Consider the following 17,587-nt stretch of genomic DNA (forward strand, 5'->3'; position numbering starts at 1 on the left):
GTTTAGGGAGAAACTGCTCCGTGTTGTGCTGTTTATCCCGTGCAGTCGACCCGTGATGCTCAGGCTGAGCCCGGAGCTGATTAAACAGCCCTGTGGGCTTGCTCTTTCTGGTACACGAATGCCGCCCTGAAAGCGTCGGGAGAGGCCGGGAGCCAGCGCAGCCCGCGGCGAAAGCCGTGCCGCGCTGCTGGTGTTGGTACCGGGGCTCTTCTCCTCGCTTGGCCCGGGCCAGCGGCGGCACGGGCGGTGGCGGTCCCTCGTGTCGTGTCGCGACATCTGCGACAGCAGCGTCACTTGTGGCGGGGACGGGGGGAGAGCGGGGGCGGGGCCGCGCCGCCGCCAGGCTTGGGGAACGCGTCTGATTGGCCGGCGGGGCCAGAACATGCAGATTAGTTGGGTTTGTCCCCACCGGCGCCACGCGCGGCCGTTCCGCGGGGCGCGGGCGCTCCCGCGGGGCTCGGGGCGCGCTCCCGCGGCCGCGGCGGCTCGGCGGGGCCGCACCCGCTGGTCCCGGGTGGGGGTTCGGTGCTCGCCGTGCGCTGGGCGCGGGCGGCGGCGTTGGGGGCGGGCGCGGGCGGCAGGGTACGGTTAAGACTATACTTTCAGGGATCATTTCTGTAGTTGGTCACTAGAGGAGAGTGATCTTCCCTGATCGGCGTCACAAGCCACGAGGAGGAGCGAGGTGTTCTCTCCTGAGCGCGAAGCGGGCGGGCGGTGCTGCCTGCGCAGGGGCCGCCCGCCATTGATGACCGTTCCCGGCCCTCGGAGTGGGGCTCGGGAGGGAGAGAGCACGGGCTGAGTGGTTTGTGGCCCTTTTTTTATTGTGGTTAAAAACAGAACTCGGAAGTGAAGTGATCCGGATGTGCCTCCTGCATCCCGAATCCTGTCCCCAGTGCCACAATAGCATGTCGTGCAAATCCCTCCAGAGATGGGCGACTCAGCCCTGGCGAGCTGTGCCAGTGCTTGAGAACCTTGCAGTGAATTAATTTTTGCCAATATCAAACCGAAACCTCCCCTGGTGTGACCTGAGGCTGTTTCCTCTCCTCCTGTCACTTGTTCCCTGGAGGAGAGACGGACCCCAGCTGCCTCCATCCTCCTTTCAGGCAGCGGCAGGGAGGGTGGGAGTCCCCCTGAGAGTCCCCCTGAGACTCCTTTTCTCCAGGCTGAGCCCCCCCAACTCTCTGAACTGCTGCTCCTCAGATCCGTGACCCTTCCCGGAGTCTGTCTGCTTGTCTGAACACACTCCAGCCCTTTCATGTCCTTCTGCTTGTGCTGAGGCCACAAGTGGACGCAGGATTCCAGGTGTGGCCTCACCAGTGCCGAGTACAGAGGCCCCTCAGTGCCCCGGTCCCGCTGGTCACACTATTGCCGATACAAGCCACGTTCCGGTGGCCTTGGTGGCTACCTGGGCACGCTGGCCGCTCTTGTGCGCCCACCCTCGAGCGGCATCCGCGGGTCCTTTTCCTCCGTACGACTTTCGAGCGCCTCTTCCCCAAATCCTGCAGCGCTGCAGGGTTTTGTCGTGACCAGAGCGCCTCTTCCCCAAATCCTGCAGCGCTGCAGGGTTTTGTCGTGACCAGAGCGCCTCTTCCCCAAATCCTGCAGCGCTGCAGGGTTTTGTCGTGACCAGAGCGTCTCTTCCCCAAATCCTGCAGCGCTGCAGGGTTTTGTCGTGACCAGAGCGTCTCTTCCCCAAATCCTGCAGCGCTGCAGGTTTTGTCGTGACCAGAGCGCCTCTTCCCCAAATCCTGCAGCGCTGCAGGGTTTTGTCGTGACCAGAGCGTCTCTTCCCCAAATCCTGTAGCGCTGCAGGGTTTTGTCGTGACCAAGGGCCCGCCACCGAGGGACAGGGCACAGCCCTGTGGCGATTCCTCCCCGGGAGGGCGGGGCTGGGCGGGCTCGCCTCTGATTGGCCAGCGGGGCCAGAACATGCAGATTAGTTGGGTTTGTCCCCACCGGCGCCACGCGCGGCCGTTCCGCGGGGCGCGGGCGCTCCCGCGGGGCTCGGGGCGCGCTCCCGCGGCCGTGGCGGCTCGGCGGGGCCGCGCCCGCTGGTTCCGGGTAGGGGTTCGGGGCTCGCCGTGCGCTGGGCGCGGGTGGCGGCGTTGGGCGCGGGCGCGGGCGGTGGGGAACAGTTAAGACTATACTTTCAGGGATCATTTCTGTAGTTGGTCACTAGAGGAGAGTGATCTTCCCTGATCGGCGTCACAAGCCACGAGGAGGAGCGAGGTGTTCTCTCCTGAGCGCGAAGCGGGCGGGCGGTGCTGCCTGCGCAGGGGCCGCCCGCCATTGATGACCGTTCCCGGCCCCCGCGGCGGGGCTCGGGAGGGAGAGAGCACGGGCTGAGTGGTTTGTGACCCTTTTTTATTGTGGTTAAAAAATAGAATTAACTCCCCGCATCCTTGATGTGAGACCCGTCAGTCTCTTATTAACTGATTCAGGATCGGAATTAATTATTTAGTATAAAAGCGAAGTAAGCAATTATTGGGAATCACAAGAGGTTCTGACTATAAAGGGACCACAGACATCACAGGGTTAATCTCTTCAGTAAATGGCCCATGCGGGGATCGAACTCCTGACCTTGGCACTACCAGCACCATGCTCTGAGCAATTAATAAAGAATAATTGACTTAGTTTATTAATACGTGTTTTTATGTTATGTTATGTATTATATTATGTTACGTTATGTTATGTTATATTATGTTATATTATATTACATTATATTACATTATATTACATTATATTACATTATATTACATTATATTACATTATATTACATTATATTACATTATATTATATTATATTATATTATATTATATTATATTATATTATATTATATTATATTATATTATATTATATTATATTATATTATATTATATTATATTATATTATATTATATTATATTATATTATATTATATTATTGTATTATTATGTTGTATTATGTTGTATTATGTTGTATTATGTATTATGTTATAATATGTTATATTATGTTATATTATGTTATATTGTATTGTATTGTATTGTATTTTATTATATTGTATTCTATTGTATTGTATTCCATTGTATTATATTGTATTATATTACGTTATATTACATTACATATCTATTATTTATATATTCATAAATTATACTATTATTATTTACTTATTTATTAATAACTAATAATAAGGATAATAAGAATAATCGCAATCATAATACTAGTCATACCCATAATCATACCATAACATAATTAATTAATAGCTGATTAATAAAGAATAATTCACTTACTTATTAATTCTGTCCTCTGTTACATATGCTCATCCATCTCTACTTATATCTGCTTATATCGTATCATCCTTATATCTACTTTTATCATTTGTCCTTATACAGATGATAAATATATATAGATAGCCATATCTATATTTCCATTTATATTTCCATGTATATATATTTCCATATATATCTTTCCATAGTTAACATATCCATCTCTCCAATATAAGCAGTACATATAAATTCCTTATTTATATGGAATTTAAATCTTGCTTTTCCTTAGGAATTTTCGTTGATGCTGTGAATTCCATGGGCCAAACCTGTCTGTTCGCTGCGGCGCTGCTGGGGCTGGGAAAAATAGTGGATGCGCTGCTGGAATATGGCTCGGATGCCAATCAGTTAAGTATCAAACTTTTTGTTTTGTTTTTTTTTAATTAAAATTAACCTTCGTGTGGGTTAATATTGTGTTATTGTGTCGGTCATTGTGAATATTGTGTTAGTCCTTGTGCAACACAATATCCACTGGGCATAAATGAAGAAGTGCTTAAGATGCACGTTGGTATTTTAGCCAAAGCTCCTCGGAGGTAAATATAAAATAATTTTCTTTTTTTTTTAATTTTATTTTTTATTTATAGCAATAATTTTATTTTTTTTAAATTTTATTTACAGAAATAATTTTTTTCTAACTTTTTAAAACTCAGTCTGTCTTTTTTTTTTTTTTTTAATTCTGTTATTTGTGGGCACACAAACATTTCAACAACTCCGTTTCCCCCCTGCTGAACGTTTTTTGCTGTTCCCCAGTCGCTGCTACGACGGGAGCACCCCGGTGCACGCAGCTGCTTTTTCGGGGAGCCAGGGCATCCTCAGCAAGCTGCTGGATGGAGGGGGAGACCTGAGAGTCCACGACAGAGAGGGGAGAACCCCCCAGGTGTGGGCCTTGTCAGCCAGGAAGGAAAGCAGCGCTCAGGTATTGCTGCGGAAGCTCGTTCTTGACTGCAACGCTGATTTTTATATATATAATATGTAATATGTAATATGTAATATGTAATATGTAATATGTAATATTTAATATGTAATTGTAATATTATATATTATAAACTATATACTATATATAATATACAATATATTATAATATATATAATATATAATATATATAATATATATTATATATATATTATAGTATATATATTATATATATAATATAATATAATATAATATAATATAATATAATATAATATAATATAATATAATATAATATAATATAATATAATATAATATAATATAATATAATATATTATAAATTATATTATAATTTATACAATATTATATATATTATTTATATATTATATATCATATATCATATATCATATATCATATATCATATATCATATATATTATATATTATATATTATATATTATATATTATATATTATATATTATATATTATATATTATATATATAATATATAATATGTAAAATGTAATATATAATATATAAAATGTACTATATACTATATAAAATGTACTATATACTATATACTATATATTATATACTATATAATATATCCTATATACTATATAATATATAATATACAATATATACTATATAATGTATATATAAAAAACTCCTCATCCCTTTGCTCACACCACTCCTCTTAAAAAGGAAGGTGAAATTGTAATTCTCTGGGGGTGAAGTTTCCTGTGTTGTCGCCTGTTTGAAGTCAGCTTTTCTGCCATTTTCATGTAATTGATTTTCTCCAAATGTCCATTTTGGTATTGCAGTTAAGCAGTTCTTTTACCACTAGTGCAGACTGATGAATTTGAACTGGTTTTGTTTTTGTCTGAAGCTCTGTGTTTATTGTTCCCCCCCGCTGCCCAGATGCTGGAGTTCATGCAGCAGTGCTCGCTGCACATGCAGGCTGTGCTCTGGAACCTGCCCTCGGACCTGCTCAGGAGAGTCGGCTCCTCAAAGGCCCTGCTCTGCAGCCCCTCGAGGCTCGGTGCACTTGTCCAAGGGTAACGAGAGATTTTACTCCCGTTTTCTGTCATTTTAAAATTTAAATATTCATAATTATATGTTATAATTGTAATTTTAATGTAATTTTTATCTAATCATAATAATTTCTATAATAATATATAATAATATATAGTTTTTATAATAGTATATATTTATATTATGTAAAATATATTCTATATATTTATATATTTTATATATAATATATATAATTATATATTACATATATTTATATTTACTATATATTTATATATTACATATAAATATCTATTTATATATTATTGTATTATATATAATATATATCTACTATATATAGTAGATATATAGTATATATACTATATATAGTATTGCATTTGAATATTATATACTGTATATTATTATACATAATAATATAATAATATATATTAATATATATTATAGGATTATTATATTAATACTATATATATATAATTGGTTTTATTCCTTTTGCTTTTGGTATTTAGAAATGCTGAGAATCCTCTGGGTAAACTGAAAAAACTGCAAGGACAACCCAGTGTGGCCAAGAACATTTACAGCTTTGGCTTTGGGAAGGTAAGAAGCTGTGGGGAGGGATTTTCTAATATATTAGAACATTTTTCCCAGAATCTCCTGTTCCTCACAAATTATCTGTGCTATTTTTACCTTTTAGTGCCTTCTTATTTTTAACTTTTAAACTTTTAGTGAATTCTTATTTTTAACTTTTTAATTTTTAGTGCACTCTTATTTTTAACTTCTAAACTTTTAGTGAATTCTTATTTTTAACTTTTAGTGAATTCTTATTTTTATCTCTTTAACTTTTAGTGCATTCTTAACTTTTAAACTTCTAGTGCATTTTTATTTTTAACTTTTAAACTTCTAGTGCATCCTTATTTTTAACTTTTTAACTTTTAGTGCATTCGTGTTTTTAACTTTTTAACCTTTAGTGCTTTCTTATATTTAACTTTTAGTGCAATCTTTTTTTTAACTTTTTAACCTTTAGTGCATCCTTATTTTTAACTTTTTAACCTTTAGCGCATTCTTATTTCTGCTGAAAAAATGTGGGGAAAAACCCATGAAGAGCACAAATATTCGAGCTGGAACAGCAGAAATTCCTGTTCAGTGTTACCTGTGGCAGCTCCTAGGGACTGGTTCTGCTTTCCCCGTTCCACCCTCAGTGGGAAATTCAGATTTTGGTGCCGATTTTTCCCATTTCCTGGTGATGTTTGGGTGCTGCTGCACTCAGGTTGTTGATGAGCTGCTGGATTTTGGGAATTGTTGCATTTTCCTCTTTCAGTTCCATCTGGCAAGCAGTGGCCACCTGGGCTACCTGGCCTCCCTCCCAATTATTGGGGACAAAGATGTGGTACAGGCTGATGATGAACCTGCATTTTCCTACCACCTGGGGCCCTACATGATCATGACCAAGTAAGTGGAATTAAAGAGTTTTTTAGCCCCAAATCTGTGTCTATTGCAACACGATCATGACCAAGTAAATGGAATTAAAGAGGTTTTTTAGCCCCTCTTTGTGTCTGTTGCAAATTGTTGTAGCAGTGCTTTGTTTTGGGGCATTTTCCAAGTTTTTTCTGTATTTCTGCCCTGTTTAATTAACCTAATTATGGCTAATCACTGATGGCAGTGGTGGGAAATACATTTAGGGTTGCACAGATTGTGTTGTTCAACATTTAATCCTTGTAAATCTTTGTCCAGGATATCCTCTGGATATCCAGGTGTGCAGCCCACTTGCTGGAACCTGTGGTGAAATGAGAGTTGCAAGGACAGGCTGAGCTTTTATTTAAAATATTTGGTATAATACCAAAGATTTTAAATAAAATATTGTAATTACAAATATTGTAATGTATTAATTATATTAAATATATTAAATATATTAAATATATTAAATATATTAAATATTGTAATATTATATATTAAATAAAATACTGTAATTACAAGTATTATAATCTATTAATTATTGTAAATATATTAAATATTGCAATATATAATATATATTAAATAAAATATTGTAATTAGAAATTTTGTAATATATTAATTATAATATGTTAAATATTGTAATATATATACAAATTAAAATATTGTAATTATAAATATTGTACTATATTAATTATTGTAACTATATTAACTATATTAAATATTGTAATATATTATTATATATACAAATTAAATTATTGTAATTACAAATATTGTAATTAAATAAATAATTTAAACATTAATATTGATATAAATATAAAAATAAAACAAATATATATAATAAAAGAAATAATATCACAATTTTGTAATTGTTGCTAATGATTAGGAAAATAGGGTATTGTCTAATTACTGTGTGTTAAGCAAGTGGTTGTCTCTCAGAGGCAGCCAGAGAATTGACAAATTGGTGATTTAACCTCCCCAAAACTCTTGATTTGTGTCGCTGATGGCCTTTGCTGAAGGGAATTCCTTGTGGGAGGGGTGGGATTTTGGGCAGTGAACCTTCCCTGCTCCACCAGCCTTTAGCAGGACTAAATTCATTCTCAGTTTAAAAGAGCAAAATTCAAATTCCTGACGGTGGGAGGCAGCACCAGAGCACCACAAAAAATTCTTGCTAAGTGTTTTCTTGGCGAGGATCACAAAGTTCTTGGTAAATAACTACATAGCTGGGGAAAAAATAAAATAAATAAATTTTTAAAAATTGTTTTTTTTTCTTTGCAGCTTGGTGTGGGGAGGCAGCAGGGTGACGGTGAAGGAGCTGAGCTTCCAGCCCCAGCAGAGCAGCTGGAAGCTGCGCCTGGCTGATCTCCTCCTGGCAGAGCAGGAGCACAGCAGGTGGGACAGGAGCTCCCCAGGGATGCAGGAGTGGGATTTACCTCGGGGGAGTGGGATTTACCTCGGGGGAGTGGGATGGATCCCAAGGGAATGGGATTTATTTCAGGGGAATGGGATTTACCTCGGGGGAATGGGATTTACCTCGGGGGAGTGGGATGGATCCCAGGGGAATGGGATGGATCCCAAGGGAATGGGATTTATCTCAGGGGAATGGGATTTACCTATCTCAGGAGAATGGGATTTATCTATCTCAGGGGAATGGGATTTATCTATCTCAGGGGAATGGGATTTATCTATCTCAGGGAATGGGATTTGTCTATCTCAAAGGAATGGGATTTATCTCAAGGGAATGGGATGGATCCCAGGGGAATGGGATTTACCTCAAGGGAATGGGATGGATCCCAGGGGAATGGGATTTACCTATCCCAGGGGAATGGGATTTACCTCAGGGCAGTGGGATTTACCTCAGGGGAGTGGGATTTACCTATCTCAGGGGAATGGGTTTTTCCTCAGGGGAATGGGATATATCTATCTCAGGGGAATGGGATTTATCTGTCTCAGGGGAATGGGATTTATCTATCTCAGGGAATGGGATTTATCTATCTCAAGGGAATGGGATTTATCTATCTCAGGGAATGGGATTTATCTCAAGGGAATGGGATGGATCCCAGGGGAATGGGATTTATCTCAAGGGAATGGGATGGATCCCAGGGGAATGGGATTTATCTCAAGGGAATGGGATGGATCCCAGGAGAATGGGATTTATCTCAAGGGAATGGGATGGATCCCAGGGGAATGGGATTTATCTCAAGGGAATGGGATTTATCTCAAGGGAATGGGTTTTTCCTCAGGGGAATGGGATTTACCTCAGGGGAATGGGATTTACCTCAGGGGAACGGGATTTATCTCAGCCTTCAGTAACACACAGAATCCCAGGATATGACTCTGTGTAGATGCTTTTATTGAAGAGCTCTGGGAATCAGGGGTGCAGACCCAAATCTGACTCCCAACATGGCTTTTGAGCTGAACATATTTTATATTTTACCGTTATAGAACTTACATATAAATTGTTAAACTTATATTGTCCTATTGTATACATTGACCTTATTCAAGCATGAGTTTATCGTGATCTTTGGCTGCAGGGCTGGGAGGAAAAGACTTTTTATGATCTTGGGGTCGTCCTGACCACAGAATCCCAAGTGGGAATGGAATTTACCACTCAGGAGTTTTAGCCTGGGGTTGAATTTCTTCCCTAGAGCAGTAATACAGATTTTCTTCCCACTCTTGATCTTTTAAAATGGAGTATTTCAGTTAAAAATATACATTTACACTGAAATATATTCCAGTGAAAACCCAACGTTCATGTCGTATTGGTAAAAACACTGAGCAGGGCAGGAATTTTCTTCTTCTCAGCCCAGAATTGCCTTGAAAATTGATTTTTCCTCTCCCTTTGCAGCAAGCTCCGCCACCCTCACTTGCTGCAGCTGATGTCTGTTTGTCTGTCCTGCGACCTGGAGAAAACTCGCTTGGTCTATGAGAGGGTTCACTTTGGCTCTCTCTACAGCATCCTCCATGAAAGGGTAACTGCAATGCTTCAGTTTTAAATAATAATTAATAAGAATTAATTATTTAATTATAAGAATTAATTAATTAATTATATTTAGTGACTAACATCTTACCTCAAGAAGACAAAATCCTCAGTCTGGATTTGAGTTTCTGGCTATTTTTCTTATTTTTTAAAATAAAATTTAAAAAATTAATTATTTTTCGTAATTTAAATTTAATTAATTTAAATTAAAATTTATTTAATCAATTATTAAAATAATCATTTGAAGCCAATTCATTTTTTAAAATTCAAATTTAACCAATTTTAAAAAATTTTAATCAATTCTTAAAAAAATGTAAATCTATAATAGATAATATATTTTATTATATTAATGGTATAATGGTTTATTAATAATACCCTATACTATACTATTATTTTATATTTATAATAAAATAATAATATATTTTAATATCTAGTATTACAGTATATAATATATAATATATAATATAATATATATATTATATTATATATTATATATTACATATTATTATATATCTAGTGTATATATAATATATATAGTGTATACTATATATGTACTATTTTATATATAGTATATTATATACGTACATAGTATATAATATATAATATATAATATATATAATATATGCACTAAATAAAATATAGTATATATAATATGTAAGTATATATAGTATATACTATATATACTTTATATAATATGTATCATGTATATATAATATAGTATATATATAGTATATGTAGTATATATACTATATATCACAAATATAATAAATATAATATAATATAATATAATATAATATAATATAATATAATATAATATAATATAATATAATATAATATAATATAATATAATATAATATAATATAATATAATATAATATAATATAATATAATATCATTATAATATAATATCAATCCCTCTCTGCAGCGTGCAGAATTCCCGGTGCTGCAGACAGAGACCATCGTGCACGTGCTGCTGCAGATCCTCGAGGCTCTGCGCTTCCTGCACTCCCGGGGCTTCATCCACCGCTCCCTCTCCTCCTTTGCCATCCAGATTGTGTCCTCAGGGGAGGGCAAGCTCTGCAACCTGGAGTACATGATCCAGAGGTGAGAACCTCCCCAGGGCTGCTCTCAAACGGGGGTGGAACATCCAGCACCTCTCCTTAGACTGGTCCTGATTCAGTTACTCGGTTTGGCATTGAGAACAAAAAATCATAAAGAGGGTAAAGAGGATTTCTTTTCATCTCAGTGAAGTATTACTGAAATTATCCCCTAGACACATTGGAAAATAAAATTATTTTTGACAGGCTTCCTGTGTGTTATCCATGGTTGTTTAGAAAGCTTCTGTTGTGAAAAGTTCAGCATTTTTTTTAGTTGTTTTTGTTCTAAAGTCATTCAAGGAGGTGTTCCTTTCCCCAGGCCTTTAGTGCACATTTCTTTTTGCAGACATGCCCTAACCTTTTATGCATTAAACTAAATGCTGTAGCACGCTCAGGTGTTTAATTCCTAAATATGAGCCTTGTTGTTGAGTGTGCTGCATGTCCTGATTTACAGTTTTTGTGCTGTTTGTCCTGCTGTACAGTTTTTTTCCCTTTTTGCAGCAAGGACAGTGGAGTGCACAGTGACCTGACCCGAATTCCTGTCCCAGCCCAGCTGTTCCGCTGGAGCTCCCCTGAAATAATCCTGGGGAAACCTGGGACAGTCAAATCTGATGTTTACAGCTTCTGTGCAGTGCTGCAGGAGGCCCTGACAGGTGAGTGCACAGATTTGGGCTGGGATGGGTTAACTGAAAACATAAACCAGGCAACAAACCCCAAATATATGACAATAACAAAGGTTATTGGGAACTCCTCTAAAATGTGATCAGAAAACGTAAAATTGTGTGGCTAAGGGATGAAATTAATGGTGGGTATTGGAGAAATACATTTGGAAATAAATTTGTTTTCTGCTGTTTATTTTTCTTCTTCCTACCAGCACAGCAAAACATTCAATTAAGTCTTTTCAGTGTTCAAAACAAGCTTGTGCAGCTTTTATGTTTTTGATCTCTGTGATAAGTTAGAATGTAACTCTGTTTTTGTCATGTATTGTAGCTGTTATTACAGATAATGTCTGTTCTGCATTCACTTTGACTATTCTGACAGTGAAATGGGATAAACAATTATCCTAAAAATTAATCCCAATGAAGAATCCAGAGCAGGGTTGTTTGCAATGTCACTCTCCTCTAGATATTTCTGTCAGCTCCCTTGAAAGCATCCACTGTTGGAAACAGGGAGGAGATGCCAGTGCTTGTTTTTACTTGTAAAACAGGGGATGGACAGGGAATAATGTGATTTTTAAATTTTTTTATTGTATAACATTTTATTTTATCACATTTCAAAAATTTTTATTACATCAGGGAACGATGTAATTTTTTTTTTTTTAATTAACATTAATGTGCAGCTGGGGACATAAAATCTGTACTTGTGTCTTGCAGAGAGCCTTCCCTGGAAAGGTGTGGAAGACTCAGCTGTTAAGCAGCTCATCCTTTCAGGGGAGCAGCTGGAAGCAGATGTCAGGCTCCCCCTGCTCTATTATGATGTTGTCAAGTCAGGGCTGGAGCCCAAACCAAGGAACCGCTCCATGAAGCTTCAGGATATTCAATATATCCTGAAAAACGACCTGAAGGTGATTTCCAGCATTCCAATTTTGATGGATATGTTGTTTAAATCTAGAGGAAGTGATCCAGCACTCAGTGTTCTGCTCAGGGAGCTGAACCCCCTCAGAAGAGCAGGCAGGGACACAGAACTGACAAATTGTATTTTATTCTTTTTTGTTTTGTTTTCTTTTACAGGACTTGGTTAAATCTGAAAGTGGAATGCCCAAAGCACAGAGATCTGCTGTTCTTGCAGATGTGAACATCTGCTGGGCATCAGCTTTTAGGTTCCAGAAGAGAACAGTGGAATTCCAGGAAGAAGAGATAAGCAAGGCTGGTGAGTTTCTTGTCCTTCCTGTGTTCCTCAGGCCACAACAGTCTGTCAGAAATCATTAAAATACTAAAATCATAAAATCACGCACAGATTTTGTGATTTAGGTTGAAAAGAGGAAGCAGTTGTCTTTGGATTTTAGCTGCCACTTCATTGTTAATGTAGACTCGAAATCTGGTTTGTTCAGGCCCAGTTTTCTTTCAGCAGAGGTGTCAAATGCTGCTCATGGAATTTCTAAATTTCCAAAATTCACTCCTCAACGTGCAAAAGCAGCACAGGTGTTGGGTTGCTGGAGTTTGTGGGTTCTAAGCTGGGTATTGGGGGTTCATTTGGTAGGGGAGACTCTTTTGGAGTAGTTTTGTGATAGGAATGAGAGATGTATTGGATTTTTTGGTCTTTAGCTTTTGTTTATTGTTATCTTATCAAAACTTTAGTATACTGTCTGTCCTAGACTCTGCATGTATGAAAAGCAGTACAAAAATGGCTAACAACTTTGTGTTGTAAGGTCTTTTTAAGTCTAATCAAAAGCTAAAGTACCTAATTAAGAAGTGACACTTAAATTATTTTCCTTTCTAACCCAATAACTGACCCCTTTGAATTCTTAACATCCATGTCATCGTTAAACAAATGATTTAATGTTTCAAATGGAATTTTTCAGGTGGCTTTTCTGCCCCCCAGGACTCTGTTTTGCCCAGGGAGAGCAGTGCTGTGGTGGTGCAGGAGGCAGCAGCCAGTGCAGAGCCCCCTGTGCAGGACAGAAGTCTGGAAGCCTCCTCTGAACTCGGGACAGGAGCTTCTCCCTCCAGTGAGAGCGAAGTGGATGGGAGCCTGTGCAGCTTTGAAATGAATGAAATCCTGGCCAGTTACCCAGAAGGTCTCCAAGACTTCCTGGAAGGAGGACCTGGCTCAGGCCAGGCTCTGAAGGATGCAGAAAAGCAGCAAAAGGAAGATCAGAGCCCGTGGGAGGGTGAGGAGGACGGGGAATCCTCAGGGTCCAGCACGGGGTTCACTGGAGAGGAGGAGGAGGAAGAGGAGGAGGAGGAGGAAGAAGAGGAGGGGGTGAGAGAAGGCTCTGGGCTGTCCCAGATGAGAGGAGATGCTGGCAGGAGGCTGAGCAGCTCCTCCCAGAGCGAGCAGCACATCAGCAAATGCGTCCTGAACCTGAAGATCATGCAGAGCATGCTGCAGCAGGCAGGGGAGTCCCTGAGCAGGACCGAGGAGAAGCTGGACAGGCTGAAGGCCATGGCAAAGCAGAAGAGGCTGCTCCAGGAAGTCAGGGTGAATCTGCTTCCTAAGGAAAGCTCTCAGGGGAGACACTGGGAAGGGTCTGATGCTCCTTCCCAAAACACCAAGAAGGCTTTTTCTGGAGGTGATGATTTTTTACACCAGGCTGTGGCTCCGCCATCCAGGGACTACATTCCACCTCCAATAATGTGTCAGGCACCAGACAGAGACAGCTTCCAGGCTGCTCCCAAGACAGCCAAGGAAAGAGAGGCAATTCAGAATGAGAAGTGGAGGAGAGAAATTGCAACCACCCATCGTGATCCGGGCTGCAGCATGGGCCAAGGGCTGGATGATGAAGTGAGCCTAAACCAGGAGGTAAAGTGTTGAGCAGATTATCATTTCTGTGTTCCTTAGCAGGCAAAGAGATGCAGGGATGGGTGGTGTCCAAGAGGAGGGATGAATCTGTCCTTTAAAATGTGCATTATATACAGGAATGAAGACAGCTCAGCAGTGCAATTGAATTATTTCCTCTTTCTCTCCAGTCCTGCCAGGACAATACTGATCCAGTGGCTCAGGGTGGGGTTAAAATCCAAATCCTGCACTGAAATGGAGATGGGAATCTCAGGGAAAAGGCCAGTGGAGAAATGTTTCTGGGAAAAGGCCAGTGGAGAAATGTTTCTGTTTGTGTTGAGGCCTGAGCTGTTCTTGGGAAGGGCTTCTGGATTACTTTAATTATTACATACATGGACCAAAGAGAAAGAGAGAAATTTGATTACATCTCTCCTGTGAGGGTAACTTGAGTCATTCAGGTCCACTCATCCCCCTGGCAGCTGCATGCAAACTAACAAAACCTGCTATAAATCCAGGGCAGAGTTTTTGCTGGAGTTGTCATCCTTTTTCCTGAGCAGAGCAGCTCAAACAAAACTCAGGGAATAAAGTTTGTGCTGTCCTGTGCTCAGGCAGCAATTAGCAGGGTGCCCAGGGTGTGCTGAATCACGGCTTGAATTCCTTTCAGCATCTCCTCCCACACGTGTCTGCAAGATGCCAGAAGGAGTTGAACTTGCAGTGTCAGAGAGGAGCTGATTCACACCCTGCAGCAAGGAGGGAAGAGGAGAAGTGGTGAGTTTTGATCTTATTCATAGAAGAGTTAATTCTGACAGGTTCATCTGGAGCAGAGACGCTGTCAGAGGAGGCACATCAGGATCAAGGCTGGCATTAAATGTTCCTCAGTAAGGCAAAAGCCATCTGTGCAGAGAGGAGCCTGCTGTGAGTCATTGTCAGCTGCAGAGCTGCTGTGACAGGGCACTTTGTGTTAAGGAGTGCTGTTAAAAATGATTTCACATGCCTCTGGGATGGAGGTCAGTGGTCCAAAACTCTCCAAAAGGAGAGCAATCAGGGAAGGTATGAATAAATGTTCTCCTCTCTGGGCACAGCCTCCATCAGTTCCCAGCACAAATACTTTTTAATGTCATCTCTTTGTGTTTTTAGACAGGAATGGAAAGCACATATTGAAATTACCTGGCAAAACTTGTGCAGATTCGTGTTGGAAAAGAGGGAGACAGACACTTCTTTCAGTGTTTGGTCAAATCAAAAAAACTGCTGCAGTTCTAAAATTAGTCCATGATCCATTTGGATCAGAAAGACCTGTTGGTGAAGGTTAGAACATAAATATTTCATGGTCAGTGAAGGTCAGGGAATGAACTCTGGTGGGAGAATCATTGTCCAGGTCTGAAATTGTGATCACCTCAATAAAACAATCCCTACATCACCCATGGTGTGTTTTTGGAGCTGCAGCATCTGAAGGCAGCTGACAGCTCTGAGATGCAGAGTTGAATGTACATCTTGTCTGGTTAATCTAGAATAGACCTAATTAACAATAATAAAAATAAATAATTAAAGTAATTCAATAATAAAATAATAAATAATAAAAAATCTGTGCTCTCCAAGCTCCTGGCAGCTCAATCTGCTGGTTCTGCTGGGTTGTTAAAAGGCTGAGAGCACACGTGCTCTAATTAATGTTAAAACAACTTGGAGCCTTTTCCTGGCTGGGGAATACTTGACACAATATGCTCGGGCTCTAAAATAGTTTGTGCATTTCATAATCATTTATTGCAGGTGCCATTCAAAACCAAGGGCTGAATTCTGCAGCAAAAAAAGCAGTGAGAAGAGGAGGGTGATGCAGTCAGGGTGGAGGAGTGAGTAAATCAGTGTTAAATCAATGTTAAATCAGTGTTAAATCAGTGTTAAATCAATGTTAAATCAGCATTAATATCAGAAATCTTGCTGCAGTGCATTGAACTCAGCAGACAAGGAAAGGTCTCTGTGCCTTAATTGCTGAAGCTCTGTGAGGCTGTTCTTGGATGGAGCCCAAGTGAGTGGGATCCTGTGTCTTGCACATTCTGGGCATAAAATAATCCCAGGCACGTTGAGGTGGTTTGGTTGCTGGAGCTGAAGGGATTTTTTCCTGCTTTTGGGCAGGGTGTGGATCAGGAATGGCAGGGGTGGCAGTGCCCAGTGGATGGCAGCATGGGCATGGATAATAGAGAACCAAACTAACAAAACCTGCTCCTGGAGAGACCTATCCATGACAATTTATGCAGGTTTTAAGCTTTATTTAAAACAAAAGGAAGTGTTTAGCTATTTTCATGGTGCTGCCTGTTCTAACCTTAGCATTTCCAACTCTGCAGGCACAGTGAAACACAGGGGATGCTTTGGAGGCCCAGATCCTGTGGAGTGAAGTGGTAATTTTGTTTAATTCTGTTCTTTTTGTGTAGCTGAAGTCAAGCAAATGGCCAGAAGAGTGGCCTCAGGTCGGCTGGAGCTCAGCTGCCCCTACCCTGCCAGTGAATGCACGTCTGAAAGTGAAGCAGAAAGTGTCAGGGAACACCCCCAGCATGTCCCTGGCAGAGCCCCAAAAATCCAGGAGCAGCAGAGGTGTGGGTGGCAGCCAGGTGAGCCCTGGGAGCTGGGCAGTGAGGACAGAACTGACTCTGGGGAGAGTGACCTGGAGCCTGCGCTCAGGACTTCCACAGGTGAGGCTGAGAAATAAAATGCTCTGTTCTCTTTTTGTCTCCTTCCATTTCCAATCAGATTTCGGCTTCCGTGATTTTTTTTTTTTAATTTTTTTTTTTTTTTAAACAAGTATTGTCCATTTTATCTTCCAGAGCTTTGCCCTCAGAGCGAGTCAGTCACTCCTTGATGGGCATAAATAGAGATGAGTATTAGGTGTTAATAGGTGGAGGGAATGAGATTGGAGACCTTCATCATCACTGATTATTGTTATCAGCATGAGAAACCCAAAGCTTTCAGACCCTTGAGAGTGCTATCACACTTTTATTTCTCCCATCTCACCACACAGCTGCCTTTTCTGCAGCAGCTCAGTGGGTAAAGCTTTTGAAAAAGTTCTCTACAGAGGAACAGGGCAAGGTTCCCCTGCTTAGATTAATTAACGAGGTGAGCATTTAAATGTCATTATTTCTCCGTGTTCCTGGCAGACAATTAGTGTCACTGTCTGCTCTCATTGATATTCCAGCAGTGCCTCAGATCACTCACTTCACATCTCTATTTTTTATTTTTAGTTAATAATTTTGTTCCATTCTGACATCCTAGGGAGGAGCTGCCAGTCCCCAGCACCAGATGAGCAAGCAGAGTCTGGAATATCCATTCCTAAGAGTTCAGTCCTTCCTCAGCAAGCTGAGAATCTCTCTAGAGTATGTACAGAAATCCAGGGAATTTAGTG

At 40.3% G+C, this 17,587-nt stretch overlaps 1 protein-coding gene and 2 non-coding genes across 4 annotated transcripts in view; all 3 read left to right on the top strand.

The window, feature by feature from the left end:
- TEX14 (testis expressed 14, intercellular bridge forming factor) overlaps positions 1-17,587 on the top strand; it is a 31,413-nt gene that overhangs the window by 1,740 nt on the left and 12,086 nt on the right. For both annotated transcript variants that reach the window (XR_005982171.2, XM_072937334.1), the window contains exons 2-17: positions 3,534-3,648; positions 4,052-4,217; positions 5,129-5,265; positions 5,746-5,833; positions 6,555-6,685; positions 7,964-8,077; positions 9,534-9,657; positions 10,590-10,768; positions 11,263-11,414; positions 12,135-12,325; positions 12,492-12,630; positions 13,283-14,223; positions 14,864-14,967; positions 15,964-16,043; positions 16,623-16,880; positions 17,458-17,558. Coding sequence is in view for 1 of the 2 variants with exons in the window: in XM_072937334.1 (XP_072793435.1) it covers positions 3,534-3,648; positions 4,052-4,217; positions 5,129-5,265; positions 5,746-5,833; positions 6,555-6,685; positions 7,964-8,077; positions 9,534-9,657; positions 10,590-10,768; positions 11,263-11,414; positions 12,135-12,325; positions 12,492-12,630; positions 13,283-14,223; positions 14,864-14,967; positions 15,964-16,043; positions 16,623-16,880; positions 17,458-17,558 (3,020 nt within the window). In the remaining variant the exon portion in view is untranslated. The remainder of the gene's footprint in view (positions 1-3,533; positions 3,649-4,051; positions 4,218-5,128; positions 5,266-5,745; positions 5,834-6,554; positions 6,686-7,963; positions 8,078-9,533; positions 9,658-10,589; positions 10,769-11,262; positions 11,415-12,134; positions 12,326-12,491; positions 12,631-13,282; positions 14,224-14,863; positions 14,968-15,963; positions 16,044-16,622; positions 16,881-17,457; positions 17,559-17,587) is intronic.
- LOC115497831 (small nucleolar RNA U3) lies at positions 591-804 on the top strand. Its single transcript, XR_003963408.4, has one exon. It is a non-coding gene; the product is annotated as a small nucleolar RNA U3 (small nucleolar RNA).
- On the top strand, positions 2,138-2,351 carry LOC115497844 (small nucleolar RNA U3). Its single transcript, XR_003963421.4, has one exon. It is a non-coding gene; the product is annotated as a small nucleolar RNA U3 (small nucleolar RNA).

Source organism: Taeniopygia guttata, chromosome 19 (genome assembly GCF_048771995.1).
Source record: "Taeniopygia guttata chromosome 19, bTaeGut7.mat, whole genome shotgun sequence".
Lineage (NCBI taxonomy): Eukaryota > Metazoa > Chordata > Aves > Passeriformes > Estrildidae > Taeniopygia > Taeniopygia guttata.